This window comes from Talpa europaea (assembly GCF_964194135.1).
Source record: "Talpa europaea genome assembly, chromosome: 14".
Lineage (NCBI taxonomy): Eukaryota > Metazoa > Chordata > Mammalia > Eulipotyphla > Talpidae > Talpa > Talpa europaea.
The window spans coordinates 12807448-12822081 of record NC_140082.1 but is presented as its reverse complement, the minus strand read 5'-3'; the positions used below and the strand labels follow the sequence as shown (position 1 = coordinate 12822081).

The 14634-nt window shown below is 44.6% G+C and overlaps 1 protein-coding gene across 2 annotated transcripts in view; it reads left to right on the top strand.

Annotated features, from left to right (window-relative positions):
* Positions 1-1300: 1300 nt before the first annotated feature.
* The window catches only part of SART3 (spliceosome associated factor 3, U4/U6 recycling protein), a gene marked incomplete at both ends in the record, with an annotated part of 28524 nt that continues 15190 nt past the window's right edge, over positions 1301-14634 (top strand). The window contains 6 exons of one of the 2 annotated variants that reach the window (XM_084254207.1): positions 1301-1627; positions 5852-5978; positions 7296-7400; positions 10371-10555; positions 11629-11734; positions 12855-12979. In XM_084254207.1, the coding sequence (XP_084110333.1) occupies positions 1316-1627; positions 5852-5978; positions 7296-7400; positions 10371-10555; positions 11629-11734; positions 12855-12979 (960 nt within the window). The remainder of the gene's footprint in view (positions 1628-5851; positions 5979-7295; positions 7401-10370; positions 10556-11628; positions 11735-12854; positions 12980-14634) is intronic. The other variant, XM_084254206.1, reaches the window with a different exon arrangement.

The window sequence follows — 14634 nt, the reverse complement described above, 5'->3', positions numbered from 1 at the left end:
GGGCCACGCCCCCGGGGGCGGGCGGGGCGCGGAGCGGGAAGGTCCGAAGTTGCTGCAGGGCGGGTTCTCCCCGGTGCTGGGCTCTCCCCGGTGCTGGGCTGTGGACCCGAGACCTCAGCCTCCACCGGGGCTTTCAAGTTCGCAGTCTCAAAGCCCACAGCTAGAATGCGGCGCAGAAGGTCACCCAGTCCTTTCTTAACATTATTTTGCAGCTGAGGAAGTTGAGGTTCAGAGCACTTTAGTAACTTGTCCAGGGTTGCCCGAGTGAGGTTGGCCTGAGGTTTGAATTCGGACAATGATGGGTTAGGACCTCAGTCCTGCACCTTCCTGGCTGAGTGATCCCAGGCGTGGGGCTCTTTCAGCCTCGATCTTGTCTTTTGGACTAACTAACGGGCAATGCTTCAGTCATCCATTGAGCAGGTTATGTGTTAGCACCTACCACGTGTCAAGCAGCTAAATTAGGGTTTGAGTATTCAACGGAAAGAAAGAGACACAATTCCTGATGTAATTAACATCATGCTGATGAAAGCAAAGGCAACGAACAAAAACAGCAGGAATTAACTACTTCAAAGCCTGGGGAGCTTAATTAAGAAGCAACGAATACCATGCCCTGATTATTAAAAAAAGTATCTATCCCTGGTACCTATTTTTATATAAAACAAACTCACAATTTACATGAAAATGCCTTGCAATCAGGAGTTTCTAACTAAATGTTCAGTAATGTAGTTTAATAATATTGGTTTGCTGAACATGATTTTGCAAACCAGAAAACCCACGTAGTTGACGCCTAGAAGGCAGCAGGTACTATATAAAGGGGAGGAATCTTTTGGAAAGTGGGGCTTTCTTATGAATGATGCAATCGATCCTTCCCTGAAAACTTGGGGCTTTCTTTGCGTTTGAGGCTCATCAAACTGAATCACGCTCCAGCTCAGACTAGGAGGCAACGAAGACATCGATGCCAAGAATCATTTTGACCTTCTCAAGATGGCGCCAAATCCGTCACTACAGTCACCACGCTCCCTCCAAGACTTCCGCTAATGGCCTCCACTTCCTGTTCAAAGACCCCACTTCTGTCCAACGTTGTGACGGAACACATGCGGTGTTAATTTAGTATTTATTTCAACGGGGACTCACCTAAGTATTTAAAGATAATATGCGTCGCAGGTATATCGCTGTTTCCCCCTCATCTGAGGCTCACGGGTTCTTTAGGAGGCAGGTGTGGGGGGGTTTTGGTCAGGCGCGCGCCGCGGGCAGCCTCTACCTCGGCCGGTCTTCGGAGGCCCAGTGAAGACCCGAGAGTCGCTGCAAGTGCAAGATGGCGACTGCGGCCGCTGCATCGGCTTCGGAACCAGAGGCTGAGCCGAAGGCTGCGCCCAAGGCTGAGGGAGAGGAGGATGAGATGAAGGCAGCTAGAACGAGGAGGAAGGTGTTATCTCGGGCCGTGGCCTCTGCGACGTACAAGACCATGGGGTCAGCGTGGGACCAGCAGGAGGAAGGCGTGAGTGAGAGCGACGGAGATGAGTACGCCATGGCTTCCTCGGCGGAGAGCTCTCCCGGGGAGTACGAATGGGAGTACGACGAGGAGGAGGAGAAGAACCAGCTGGAGATCGAGCGTCTGGAGGAGCAGGTGCGCCGGGGCGTTGGCTCTTTCCCGTGCGCCCCAGGTCCAGCCCGTTCTCCCCGGCCCTTGGCGGTAATAAAGCCGCCAAGACGGCAAAACCGCTATCAGCCACCGCAGCTCCTATTGATGCGCTTACTGCTGGCTCCGGGCTTTGCCAGCCTGGTCTCCCCGAGCTCTCCCAACGACGCAGGGAAGGAAATAGTGTTTTACGGGAGGTTACTGGGTCTCCTAGTGGAGGGAAGTCCCCCCCGCCCCAAGATTACATTTCCTGGTGGCGATTTGGGCCTTGAACTTTGAACCAACTGCAGAACTTCCATTCTTAGCCAGGGCTTTAAACTATGTCAGTAGTAAGGATACAGTCTTAATTGTCAGTTATTTTTCCCGTGGGAAGGATGACGATAAAATGTGGCGTGGTAGAGAAAGTACGGACCCTGTCGACAATAACAGAAATGAAAAGAGAGAGATTTCAGCGGCCAGAGGCTAAGGCTCCAGTTCTAGCGTTTCCACACCTGTGTGTGCTTGGATTAATTTCTTAACTTGTGATTCTCGCCTTCCAGCTCAGTGCCTGCCCCCCTAAGGAGTAAGGTGATCTCTAACTCCTGTGTCATTCAGGGGTTCAGCAGGAATAGGTGGCACTTTGAAATTAGGATCATTTGAGAAAAGATTATCAATAAAGGCAATAAAGGTACTGCCTGCTTGTAAGGGTGTGGGCTGGGAAATCAGGAGCAAAGATTTAATATCCTCGGACTAGTAACTGCTGGACCTTGAGTCCACCCTTAGACCTGAAGGGGTGAGGGGAGTGACCTGTTACCTGAATAGTTGTATGAGAAGATTTGAAACCTTTGGTTGAAAGGGTTCAGCCCAGTTTCCCACAAGGGATTGGGATTGGGGGAAATACCCTGGCCTCCCTCTCTTCCTCTTTCCAGATGTCTGTTGGTGTCTTCTGCTGGGCAAACCTCCTGGAAGGGAGAGAGACATGGGGGCGCCTCATGGAAGGGATTGATCACATTCTCATTTTACAGATGAGGAAGTGGGCTTAGAACATATGATTGAAGGATTTGCTCATAGTCATTCATTTGAACTTTTCAAGGTTGTCTTTGGACCACACGGGATGTGAAATCACTCAGTGATGTGAAGTAGTTTATCTAGGTTACCCACATCACCTTGCTGGGTGTGAGTTTCCTTGTAATGTTCTCTCTGGCAGTGATATTTTTAAGTTGTGAGGTTGTGATATCATCCATAGATGTACCTTGTCCCATTCATCACATCTGATTCTCAAAGGATCCAGTTGGACATGGCAAGTGTTATAGGTAAGTATGCTGGTGTTCAGTCTTGTATTCATCGAGCAAATGCGGCATGACAGGAGGTGCCAGGCTGACTGTGTGCCCGTCCTTTTGGGAGGACTTCTTGCCTATCTTTCAGACTTCTGGCCTTGGGCCTTTCGAGTAGCCATTGGCTTACTGAGTCTTAATCTTCTGTGATGTGGTGGAAATAGAATCATTTATTTTAGTGGTGTGGGTACACAGCTTACTAGGGAGGAGGCCAGGGCAGAGGCATCTCCGGTACAGGTGCTCTGCGCTTTGTCTGCCCTGCCTCAGGTCTCTGAGACTGGCCCAGGATGGGACCTGGCAGGTGATGGTGAATTGAAGGACCCAAAGAACCTCTGACTTTATCTCCCATTTTCTGGGGTTTTGAAAATGGGACTTTTCCAAACCTCCCTCTTGTCTCATCCTAATCCCACAGTCTCTAGTTCGTGCTGTAATTGCTATGTGGTGGAACATAATGATGAATGACTTCCTCATAGGCCTGTGAATAACTTGGCTTTCCCAGATTTGTGAATTCTAGTTCTCATCCTTGAGTGTATTTTAAGGAAGCTCAGAATTCTGTTTTCTCTGTCTGTGTAGCAAAAGCAAAGATTTTTCCATTATTTGTGTTAATGCACTGACACTGTTCGTGGTACCTCCCGGGGCCCTAGCTGCCCTGGCAGCATGGTGCAGTACAGAGTTGTGTGTGAGCTCACACCCTTTACTCAGTGGTGGAAAGACCTTGGACAGTTATTTCAGCTCTCTGAGCCTGGTGTCCCATTTGATAAAATGAAGGTTGTAATAATCCTCCCTCATAGGGCTGTGTGAAGCTAAAGTGACACTATGTGCAGAAAGCTCCTGGCAGTTTTGCACTCAGTAGGTGCTATGCGAAAGGGCCTGTTCCACTCTCCTTTCCCATGGCTGTACCAGTTGCATTCTTTCCACCAGGCCTCCCTGCTGTCTCCACTCACCTCCAGCTCCAGGTCCTGGAGTGAGGGGCTTAGGAAAACATTTCACAGATCTCTCTAGAGCATCTTTTGTTAATTTGTTCAGAGACCAGAGTAGACCCACATACGCACTCGTTTCTTAGTGCTCATGAGACACTGGAAATGTCTCATTTATTTATTTTTTTTAAGATTTATTTGCTTATGCATACAAGAACTGGAGTGTAGGCCAGAGGTGTGTGTGGGGGGTGCGGGAGGGGGAGGTGGAAGGATTCACCAGAGACAGTGGGAGCAGAACAGGTGGATTCATTGAAATACACTGCTGAGGGGAGCAGCGGGTGAGACAGGAGAGGTCTGCTAAGCCATGTGGGTCTGCTCCCTGGCGGGGGATCGAGCTCAGGCCATAGTGGTGATAGTGCTGAGACTTAACCCCTAGGCCACCAGGGAGGCCCTCATTGTGGTTTTAGCTTGCATTTCTGCAGTGACTTATGATACTGAATATGATGTCCCTTATTTGCCATCAGTAAATATGTGAATGGGTATGCATCTATTTGGATATACATGTTGGCTTGTTTTTTTACCCATTTTCTAATTGTTTTATTTTTTACTGTTAAGTTTGGAATTAAATCTTTTAGATGTGAGTCCTTTCTTAGATATGTGGTTTGCAAATAATTTTTCCAGTTTGTAGCTTGTCTTTGCATTCTCTTAACAGAGTCTTTTTACAGAACAGAAGGTTTTGACTCTGGTCGGGTCCTAACTTGCTGACACTTTTTTGCCATGAGCAGTTGTTGGATTTTGACAAAACCATTTTCTGTACAATTGCTAATCATCATTTTTGTCCTTTAGCCTGTTGATGTAGTGGGTTACAGTGGTTGGCTTTCAGAGATTGAACACGCGTGCTTGGAGTCCTATTTAGTCATGGCATATAATTCTTTTTCTACATTTTTATTCATTTCTGTGATTTTCAAAATTTTCTTTGCGTTTAACTCAGATTTTTCTACTGTTACAGATTTCTGGTTTGATTCCATGTGGTCAGAAGGTCAGAAGACATATTCTGTATTTCTTTTCAGTTTGTTGAGGTTTGTTTAATGGTCTTTTTTTTTTTTTAAAGATTTATTTATTATTTATTTATACAAGCACTGGGTACAGTCAGAAGCGCGGGAGGGTGAGAGAACTCACCAGAGCCAGAGCGGGGAGCAGAGCTGGCAGAAGGACCGAAGTACACTGCCGAGGGGAGCAGTGGGTGGCAGGAGAGGTCTGCGCACCATGTGGGACCCTCGCCCGGCGTCCGGGGATCAAACTGGCGCTGCAGAGGCTGCGGGTAGCTTCGTAGCCCAGCGCTCAACCACTGCGCCACCGGGGAGGCCTGTTTAATGGTCTTAATGTATGTTCCATGGACACTAGACAAAAGGCGTGTATATTCATTATTGTTGCGTGACCTGTATATGTCAGTTAGAGCACCTTGGCGGTTGGTGGTGAGTTCTTTTCTCCTTCCTGATTGTATCTAATAGAAGAACTACCTGCTTCTGAAGTGGGGGGAGTTGAGGCCTCCAGCGCAATTGTGGATGTGTCTGTTTCTTTATCAGATTTTGATTCACTTATTCTGAGATGCTGTTATTTGGTACATACACATTTAGGATTGTTTAATCTTCCCGGTAGGTTAATCCTTTCATCATTCCGTAATCTTCCCTTTTGTGTTTGGTATTTTCTTTGTTCTGAAGCCTACTTTTTGAGGTACTGCTGTAACCACTTCTGCTTTGGGGGATTAATGTTTACATGGTATACTTTTCTCATCCTTTTACTTATTGTAAAAGGCCTCTGTCATTGACTTGTCTTCCCCCTAAGGGTCAGTGCTGGTTTTTCAGTGACTCCCCCATAACACATTTATTTTGTCCGAAGCAATTGTGGGTTGTCGCCATCGGTGACAAAAATGAAGTTATTTGATGATGGCATCTTAATTTCAGCTTCACTTTTCCTTTCAGCTGTCTATCAACGTCTATGACTACAACTGCCACGTGGACCTGATCAGGCTGCTGCGGCTGGAAGGGGAGCTCACCAAAGTGAGGATGGCCCGTCAGAAAATGAGTGAGATCTTCCCTTTGACGGAAGGTAATGCATGTGTAAGCCAGACATGTGGAGAGCGTGTGTTCTTTTCATTGCTGAAAGTGGGCTACGTGCCTTAGAAGGAATGTGGAACATAGAGTGGGCAAAAGAAAATCATCCAGAGTCGACTGTTTTTTATCGTTGTATGGTGTTTATGAAAATGCAGCTGCGATCACGCAGCACTGATTCACATTTTGAATCCTGATTTCCTTATTTTAACATTATGATAAAATTTTTTGAGGTAATTAAACTTCTATCCCTATTCTCTCTTTCCCTTTTTAATATTTATGTATTTAACCAGTTCTCTTATAACTAGTTGTTAATGTATTATAAGTAAGCTTTTACAAGCATTTTTTTTTAAGATATATTTCTTATTTATTCATAGAAGAACTGGGATATAGGCCAGAGGTGCGAGTGGAGGGAGGGTCTGGTGAAAGGATTCACTATCGACAGTGGGGAGCAGAACAGGTGGATCTACTGAAATACACTGCTGAGAGGGGCAGTGGGCTAGACAGGAGAGGTCTGCTGTGTCATGTGGGTAGCTCCCTGGCCAGGGATTGAACACATGCAGGCCGTCGTGGCTGGTGATAGCTTGATAGCACTGAGACTTAACCCCTGAGCCACCAGGGAGGCCCTTAGAAGCAATGTTTACTGTAAATGTTTTATACCTCATTTATTCTACAGTAGTTGAACATTTAAGTTATTTCTACTTACTTGGGAACATAATTGCATTGAGTATCTTTGCAATTAAATTTTCAGGAATTAATAATTGAGGTTTTGATGAGGAGTCGGAAAACACTAGTCCTGGAGCCAATTCTGTTCCCCTCTCACTCCAGCACACCTGCTGGCTATGGAAGCTGAAACCAGATTCATTCTTTTCTGTCTTACTCCCTGTGAGACCTTAAGCAAATGATGTAAACATCCTAAGACTCAGTTTTCCCAGCAGTAAAAGTGGGAATAATAGGAGCTTTTGCCTGGTAGTGCCTGGGTTGCATGAGGCATTCTTGTGAGATACTGAAGCAATGTAATGCTTACAGAGTTGCCTTTGTTGTAAGGGTACTGTTACCTGCAGGATCTTCCCAAAGATCAAATGAGAAAATTATCTATGAAACTACCTTGCAAAAATATAAAATGCCCAAGGGGTGTAGGCTATTACGATTTTGGTGATTTGATCTTTGTTGGAAGCATAAGACCTTCTGTGTACTTGGTGCGGGTTTGCAGAATTGCATTCTGGGAGTTGTGCCCAGTGTGTAAGATGGAGGAAATGCTAACGCATGTTGTGGTGAGGGCCGTGGTAATGCGGGAGGTGCTGTTGTCTTGTAGAGCTCTGGCTGGAGTGGCTGCACGACGAGATCAGCATGGCCCTGGACGGCCTGGACCGAGAGCACGTGTACGACCTCTTTGAGAAGGCCGTGAAGGATTACATCTGTAAGTTCCCCGAGGGCTGTGCGGGGGCGGCTGGAACGGGTGCTTAACATCGTCAGTCTCTGAACTGGAGTTCACTCATTCTTCTTGTCTGGCATCTTCAGTTGAGGGTATTTGCTTTTAAAAGAAAAGTAGAAGTCTTTGTAGAGAGGGAATTGACAACTCTCACCCGGCAACTCTCTCCCGCCGGGGGGAGCTTACATGATTTTACCACTTGAGGTGACTAATGGTTACCACACAGTGAAGGGGTTTTCAGTATGCTTTGTTTTAAATATTAAAAATCTTAGGAAAAACATTTTTATTTTGAAATAAATATAGCTTTAAAGAAAATGGCAAAAATAGCACAGAGAAGTCCTTTGTACTCATGTCATCCAGTTTTCTGAGATAGGAGATCACAAAATCAAAGCCAGGAAATTTGGTTCCGTCTGTGTGTATGGCTCTGTGACTTTTTTTTAAAATTTATAATCACTTTATTAAAGTACAATTTACATTTTGTAAAAACACATCCATTGTAAGTGTATACTACAATCAATTTTATCAAATAGAGTTGGGTGACATCGTCTCCATCCTCTCCATCCTTTGTGACATTTTATCCCACATGGAGGTTCACTGGTCACCACTGCAGTCAAGATACAGAACCCTCCCCCCCACAGAGCTCTCTTGCTGGTGGTGCCATGTGACCAGCGCAAGTAAAGTGTACCTGCCTTATCTCCTTTCCGGTCCTTTTCCTCTCTCCTGTTTGTGCTCCCATCTTCCAAATGCCTTTTCTACATACACTGGGGATGTGACATTCCCTCCCACTCCCCTTGAATTAAACTTCCTTCTTCCCAATTTGATTTTCCTCCTTCCCCATTGTGGGACTTTCCCCTTGTGAGATGCAGCAAGTCTTAGAAGATATATTGCCTCAAGGGAGAGTACTGTCTATGTCTTTTAACTAGCCAAGAAAAATTGACCAGATTTTTATAAAACCTGAATAATGAGAGTAATAGGTGTTTCTTAATATAAAGTAATATAATTAAAGTGATTTTAAAAGCTGGATTGTGCCTCTGCATGTGGCCTCTTCTTTCCAGACACATGATGGCCCGTGTTCTCTGATGACCCTGTCACCCTTCCCTCATGTCCCCAAGTTACCAACACATACTTGCTTTCTCTGAGAATGCTTTGTCCCTCCTCACACTGCTTTTTTTGGTCTATTATGGTTTCCAGCTGCTCCCGCCTTCAGGCTTCTAGCCTGCTGCCAGGCTCAGTGCTGATGCTTCCCTTTCCCCCTCCAAGCTACCGTGGTAAGGAAACCAGATAACTGCGTTTAGATTAGGCCTCGTCATTAGTTCTGGATGAAGACCTGAGGAGCTCTTGGATTGTTTTTAGGAGTTCAGTGTGGGCAAATGGTCCCTGCTTGTTTTGACTGTTAAAAACCTCTTGTCTGCTTCTCAGTTTTGCTTTGCTTTGCATATTTGAAGAGACAACCCATGGACCACCTTTATTTCTCAGCCTGTGCTCGGTAGTGATATCTGGGGGTGTTTACTGGGTTTCTAGTAGAATGTAGCTATGTCCCTTTTGCTCCTGGGTTTTTGGAGGAGCCACATCTAGAGGCTTTGTGCTTCTTTTGGAACCCAGGTATCTACTGACACATTCTTTTGTTTGCCTCTTGTAGTTATGGTCTCTGCATGCTTGGATTTGCTGAGTTTAAAATACTCTGAGATTTTAACTCTAGTTTGAGTGTTGGGAAGAGCCATGCCAATGATGTGATGGATTGAAAAGTCTCTTCTCTTTGGAGGAGCAGTTTCCTAGATATCTGCAAACTTGACTGACTCTCAAAAGGGCTTCAGCTTTAAGAGCTAGCTCATCTTTTACTTTGCTGCCCATATGGCAGCTAATTGGTGAGAGAAACAGTAGCTAACAGACTTTATTTGAAATGGATTTTTCAGTGAAAAAGCAAATGTCAGGAAAACATATAGTAATTCTTAAATTTACTTCTTTATCATTTTGGTATTTTTATTTTGCAAAGTTAGTATATAGGCTTCTGAAATGTTCAGATCTCTGAAAAGGGACTTGAAAGGGAAAATGTGCACAGTAAGACCCGATTGCATTCCTGAAGAGTTTAACCTGTTAATCTGATCTTAAAGCTATAGGAATATGTGAGAAGCTTAAAAGAAAGTAAAACAAGACAGCCAAGTCTGATTTCCTTTTGCATAGGTATTGTTAAAATATATTTATTTTTCATATTTAAAAGATTTATGTATTTATACATACAAGAAGCAGGGTACAGGCCAGAGTTTTGGGGGTTGAGAGGATTCACCAGAGACAGAGTAGGGAGCAGAACAGGCAAACTGACTGAAACACATGGCTGAGGGGAGCAGCGGGCAAGTCAGGAGAGGTCTGCTGTGCCATGTGGGTCACCTCCCTGGCCGGGGATGGAACTCGTACTGCAGTGGCTGAGGTGAGCTTCATAGATTGCGTCTTAACCCCTTGCGCCACCAGGGAGGCCCGTTAAAAATAGATTTTTAGGAACAAGATTGGTGCTTTTAATTTTGATCACTTTGACCAGAAGGCTTAAAAGTGAACCAAGGTTCAAAAATAGAAAAACTCTAGGCTTTGAATTTTAGTCTTCCTTAAGGCTGCGTGAGATTTGTGGCTATTTCCATTGAAATCCATTGCTGGGATCCTTTCAGGTTTAATGAGCTTTATTCTCATGCTTCTGTTACATATTACCACATGACACACACTGTGCAGTAAGGCTCAGTGATCACACTTAGGAATGTTGCTCAAGGTACCTTTTTTCCCCCCCCCCAGTGTTAGGCCTGTAGGCAATATTGGGGTGTACAGGTACATTGAGTTGATTGTTGATGACGCTCTCATCTTTACGAATGAATGTGTCCTCGCTGGATGTGCACATTCCTTCTGTGATGCATCAGTTTTGATGTTTGGTTATTTCCTGTCCTGAACTAATAGAATGACTCTTCTCATTTGTAGGTCCTAACATTTGGCTCGAATATGGCCAGTACTCAGTCGGTGGGATTGGTCAGAAAGGTGGCCTTGAAAAAGTTCGCTCTGTGTTTGAAAGGGCCCTCTCGTCTGTCGGCTTGCACATGACCAAAGGACTGGCCATCTGGGAGGCTTACCGGGAGTTTGAGAGTGCGATCGTGGAAGCTGCCCGGGTGAGTGCCTCTGGCCCCACAACCTTGCCCTTGAACAGTCAGGATGGTTTTTGTCAATGGTCCAGGAGAACAGTTAATGGTCTTAGCCAAATAGATCCCTGGCTGGCTGGGCAGTTAAACAAATAAAATCAGTAGTCTTTGTGGAATGGCAAGAATGATTTTGACTGAAAGGCAGGTGATGCTGTCCTTTCTTTGTGCTACTTGAAAATACTACTGCTTTGGTTACATGGACCTGTGGGTAGTATCGGGGTGTACAGGTGCATTGAGTTGCTAGTTGATGACGCTCTCATGAATGTACAGGAATAACCATGCCACTTCAAGAGAAAAAATTCTGTTTTGTGACTGTGAGAGATCATCTGATGCCCCCCATAATTGCATTTTTGGGTTGATTTATAGAATTTAAGCCATAACTCATACAGCATCTCCCTCTCAGTGTCACCTCTTCACTTTGCTTTTCTGTGTGTGCACAAGTAATTGTTGGTCCATCGCGGAGCCCTGAGAGGAAGTGGCCCTGTCCCTTGGGAAGTAGCCCAAGTCCCTGTTGAAAAATCTTAACCTGACTGAGGCATCAGGCTAACTCTGGTGCCCCTGGCGTGTGGCTCTGTCTTGAATCAGTCTTCACCCCTGCATGGATGCTACTCCCGTGTTCCCTCAATGTTCTTGCACTTTCTGAACTCTTTTACTTAGGCCGGTCCTTCAACTGGGCATCAATTTCCTTTTCTCACTGGCCCTGGAGAGCCTGCAGGCGCATCCCAAAAGCCAGCTCCTCCAGGAGTCTCCAGATTTCCTCCCTTATAACCATGAATCTCAGCGCCAACACCTGATACTGTGATACTTGGCTTCTGGCCTTATTATCATCAGTTGGCTCTGTTGCTTATATTCCTTCTTGTTTTCTCCCTATCATAAGCAGAAGCAGAGATAACATTTAGTTTTGAACCTATTCCAGCATTTGGCACAATACTTCATGTTTAAAAAGTCACACATTTTTTCAGTTGGAACTAAAAAATTGTTGAAATAATTTTTGAGGTAGGAAAAATCAAAGTTTGTCATTTACCACGGATTTGCTTCTTTAGCCTGTAGCTGACTTCCTTTCCCCTTCTGACCGGGAACAAACCTTTGATTCACAGCTTGAAAAAGTCCACAGTCTGTTCCGGCGACAGCTGGCGATCCCACTCTATGGTAAGAGAAACTGATGTGTCAGCAGCCAGCCCTTCATGGTTTTTGAAATGTGTGAGGGTATGTCATGTAACTAGGACTTTCCCAACATCCTGTGAGGCAGATATGACCACCTTGAGGCCCCAGGGAAAGCTTATCTTGAATTATTCATGCTCGAGATGGTTATGAGAGTCAGGGATGGACTGGACACCAGGCTTCCTGACTTCAGGTTGAGCTCTCTCATGTAGACAAGGTCTCTAAAAGGAATAGGGAGGCTGACCCTTTATATATTTTAACCATTATCTCTTCAGGAGTGACCTCTTACCTAAGAGTGGGAATTTCACATGTGCTTATATCATTCTTTGGTGGAGTGATTGGCTTTGGGGGTACCATTGATTGGAAATATTCAGATGGGATTTGGCAAGGATTCTCCTTTGGGTGGATGTTTTGGCAGGACATGCTCATGAGGCTCTGGAGCGCAAGCCTGAGCACACTGGCAGTTTTTCTCAGGGTTTGGGAAGAGTCTGGCGCTGCCATCTAGCTTGTTATGCATCGCACACCCTCAGATCCTGTAGGCAGCTTTACCTGAGCCTGGATGCTCTTTCCCTTTTTATTTCATAGATTATTGGGGTTCAGTTTAACAAATTATAAAATGACTCTCCAGTTGAATATTTGGGTGACATGCAGACAAGGTTAGAGCTGAGCTGGTTTGTAGATTCCTTCTCATGCCCAGCATGAGGCAGCATAGCACAGTGAGTAGAACGTGCACTTGAGCCTGGGTTCAAAGCCTTGCTCTGCAAAACTATAGAAAAACTATACACCCCGCCTCATGAGAGTGGGTAGTGAGGGTCAGAAAGAGTTAATAGATGTGAAATGCTAAGCCATGGGAAGCCCTTGGAGAGTGTTGTTGGGGTTGCTGTTAGTTTCATTAACTACTTAATTAGTAGGGTTGCCTGGAACCATGCTTGAGACAGAGTCTAAGGCCAAGTTGTAGCTCAGCGTAAGAGCTCAGGATTCGACCAGTAAGAGCTACTGGGTCACAGATGTGGGAGGGACTGGTGGCCCGAGTTTCATGGGTCGATCTGTGTTCAAGTTGATAAAACCCAGTGGCAAGACCCATGGGTCTAAATCCATCTTTCAATAGATATGGAGGCCACATTTGCAGAGTATGAAGAATGGTCAGAAGACCCTATACCAGAGTCAGTAATTCAGAACTATAATAAAGCACTACAGCAGTTGGAGAAATACAAGCCCTATGAAGAGTCACTGGTAAGTGTTAGCTTCTTTCCTAGTAAACTTTTCTACCAATTTTTCCCTGATTAGTAGTTGAAAGTGAAACAATGTCTTTAAATTTTGTCTTGTTTTGAGATTTATAGAGTGTATAAATGTATACATACAGTTTACATACTAATAATAAAGTGAACATCATGTACCCACCACCCAGGTTAAGAAATAGCGCATTGCCAGTACCTTCCTTAGACGTCTCCTATGTGCCCCTGTCCGATTGCCTCCTCCTCCCTCTCCCGAGAGGTAATCACTTTCCTGACTTTCGTGATAATCATTCCCTTGCTTTTCTTTATAGTTTTATATCTTTGAACGTATCCTTAATATATTGTTTAATTTTGTTTGTTTTTGAAGTTTTATGTAATTGAATCATGATGTATTTTCTTTCATTCAATTTGTTTTGGATTTTACTCGTGTTGATACATACAGTTACAGCCCCTCTGTTATCAGTGCCATAGAGTTGTTATCATGATTTGTTAACCCACGTTCTTAGATAATTGGATCGTTTCCAGTTTTTTGCTAGGATGAGCAGCTTTGCTCTGGCCATTGTGTCTCCTGTACACACGAAGAATTTCTTTAAGCACATAACTGTTGGGATCGCTGGATCACAGGGTAATGCTGAGCTGTTGCAGGTTACTCATTTACACCCAGTAACAGAACTTGAGGTTTTCTCATTTTTCTTTCCAACTTGGGATATTGACATACCTGTATTTCTGATGAGTCTGAAATTCTAATTTTAATTTGCATTTTTCTGATTCCTAATGAAATTGAGCATCTTTTCACATCATTCTGGTTTCCTTTTTTGTGACTCATTTTTCTTTTGGTGTATCATTTTTTCCCTCCTAATTCATTTGTGGGAGTCCTGGATCATCTTAATCCTTATTTTTGGTATTAGTTCTTATTTTATGTCTTACAACCCTTGCCCCTTGTTGGTGACTTGTTTCTTTACTTCTTTTTTTTTTTAAAGATTTATTTATTTATGCATACAAGAGCTGGGGTACAGGCCAGAGATGTGGGGGGGTAAGAGGATTCATCAGAGACAGAATGGGGAACAGAACAGGCAGACTGACTGAAATACACTGCTGAGGGGAGCAACATGCAAGTCAGGAGAGGTCTGCTGCGCCATGTGGGCTGCTCCCTGGCTGGCCGGGGATCGAACTCGTGCTGTAGAGGCTACGAATTGCTTCATAGTGCATTGTTTAACCCCTTGCGCCACCAGGGAGGCCCTCTTCACTTTTTTTAAAATAGCACCTTGTGGTCAATATTTCTAAATTATAAATCTGTTTGGGTTTATCATTCTTTCTCTTATGGTTTGTGCTTTTTGTTATGCTTCAAAATTCTCTCCATCACCCAAGTCAACATACCTAGCTGTGTTTGCTTTAGAAAGTTTATAGTTTTGTATTTCATATTTAGATCTCCATACAGAATCGGCTTTGATGTTGTGGTATGAGAGAGGGTCCAGGCTCCTTTTTCCAGTAGTTCTGGCACTGACTTTGATGACCTGTTCTCCCCTCACTGCTGTGTGGTCTGCGTCTGCCATCTATCTGCTCTGCATTCACCTGCAGTTCTGCTCGGCCCTACTGGCTTATATGAGGCCATCAGAGTGACAATGATTTTATATAAGTTTTGATTTTAGGTAG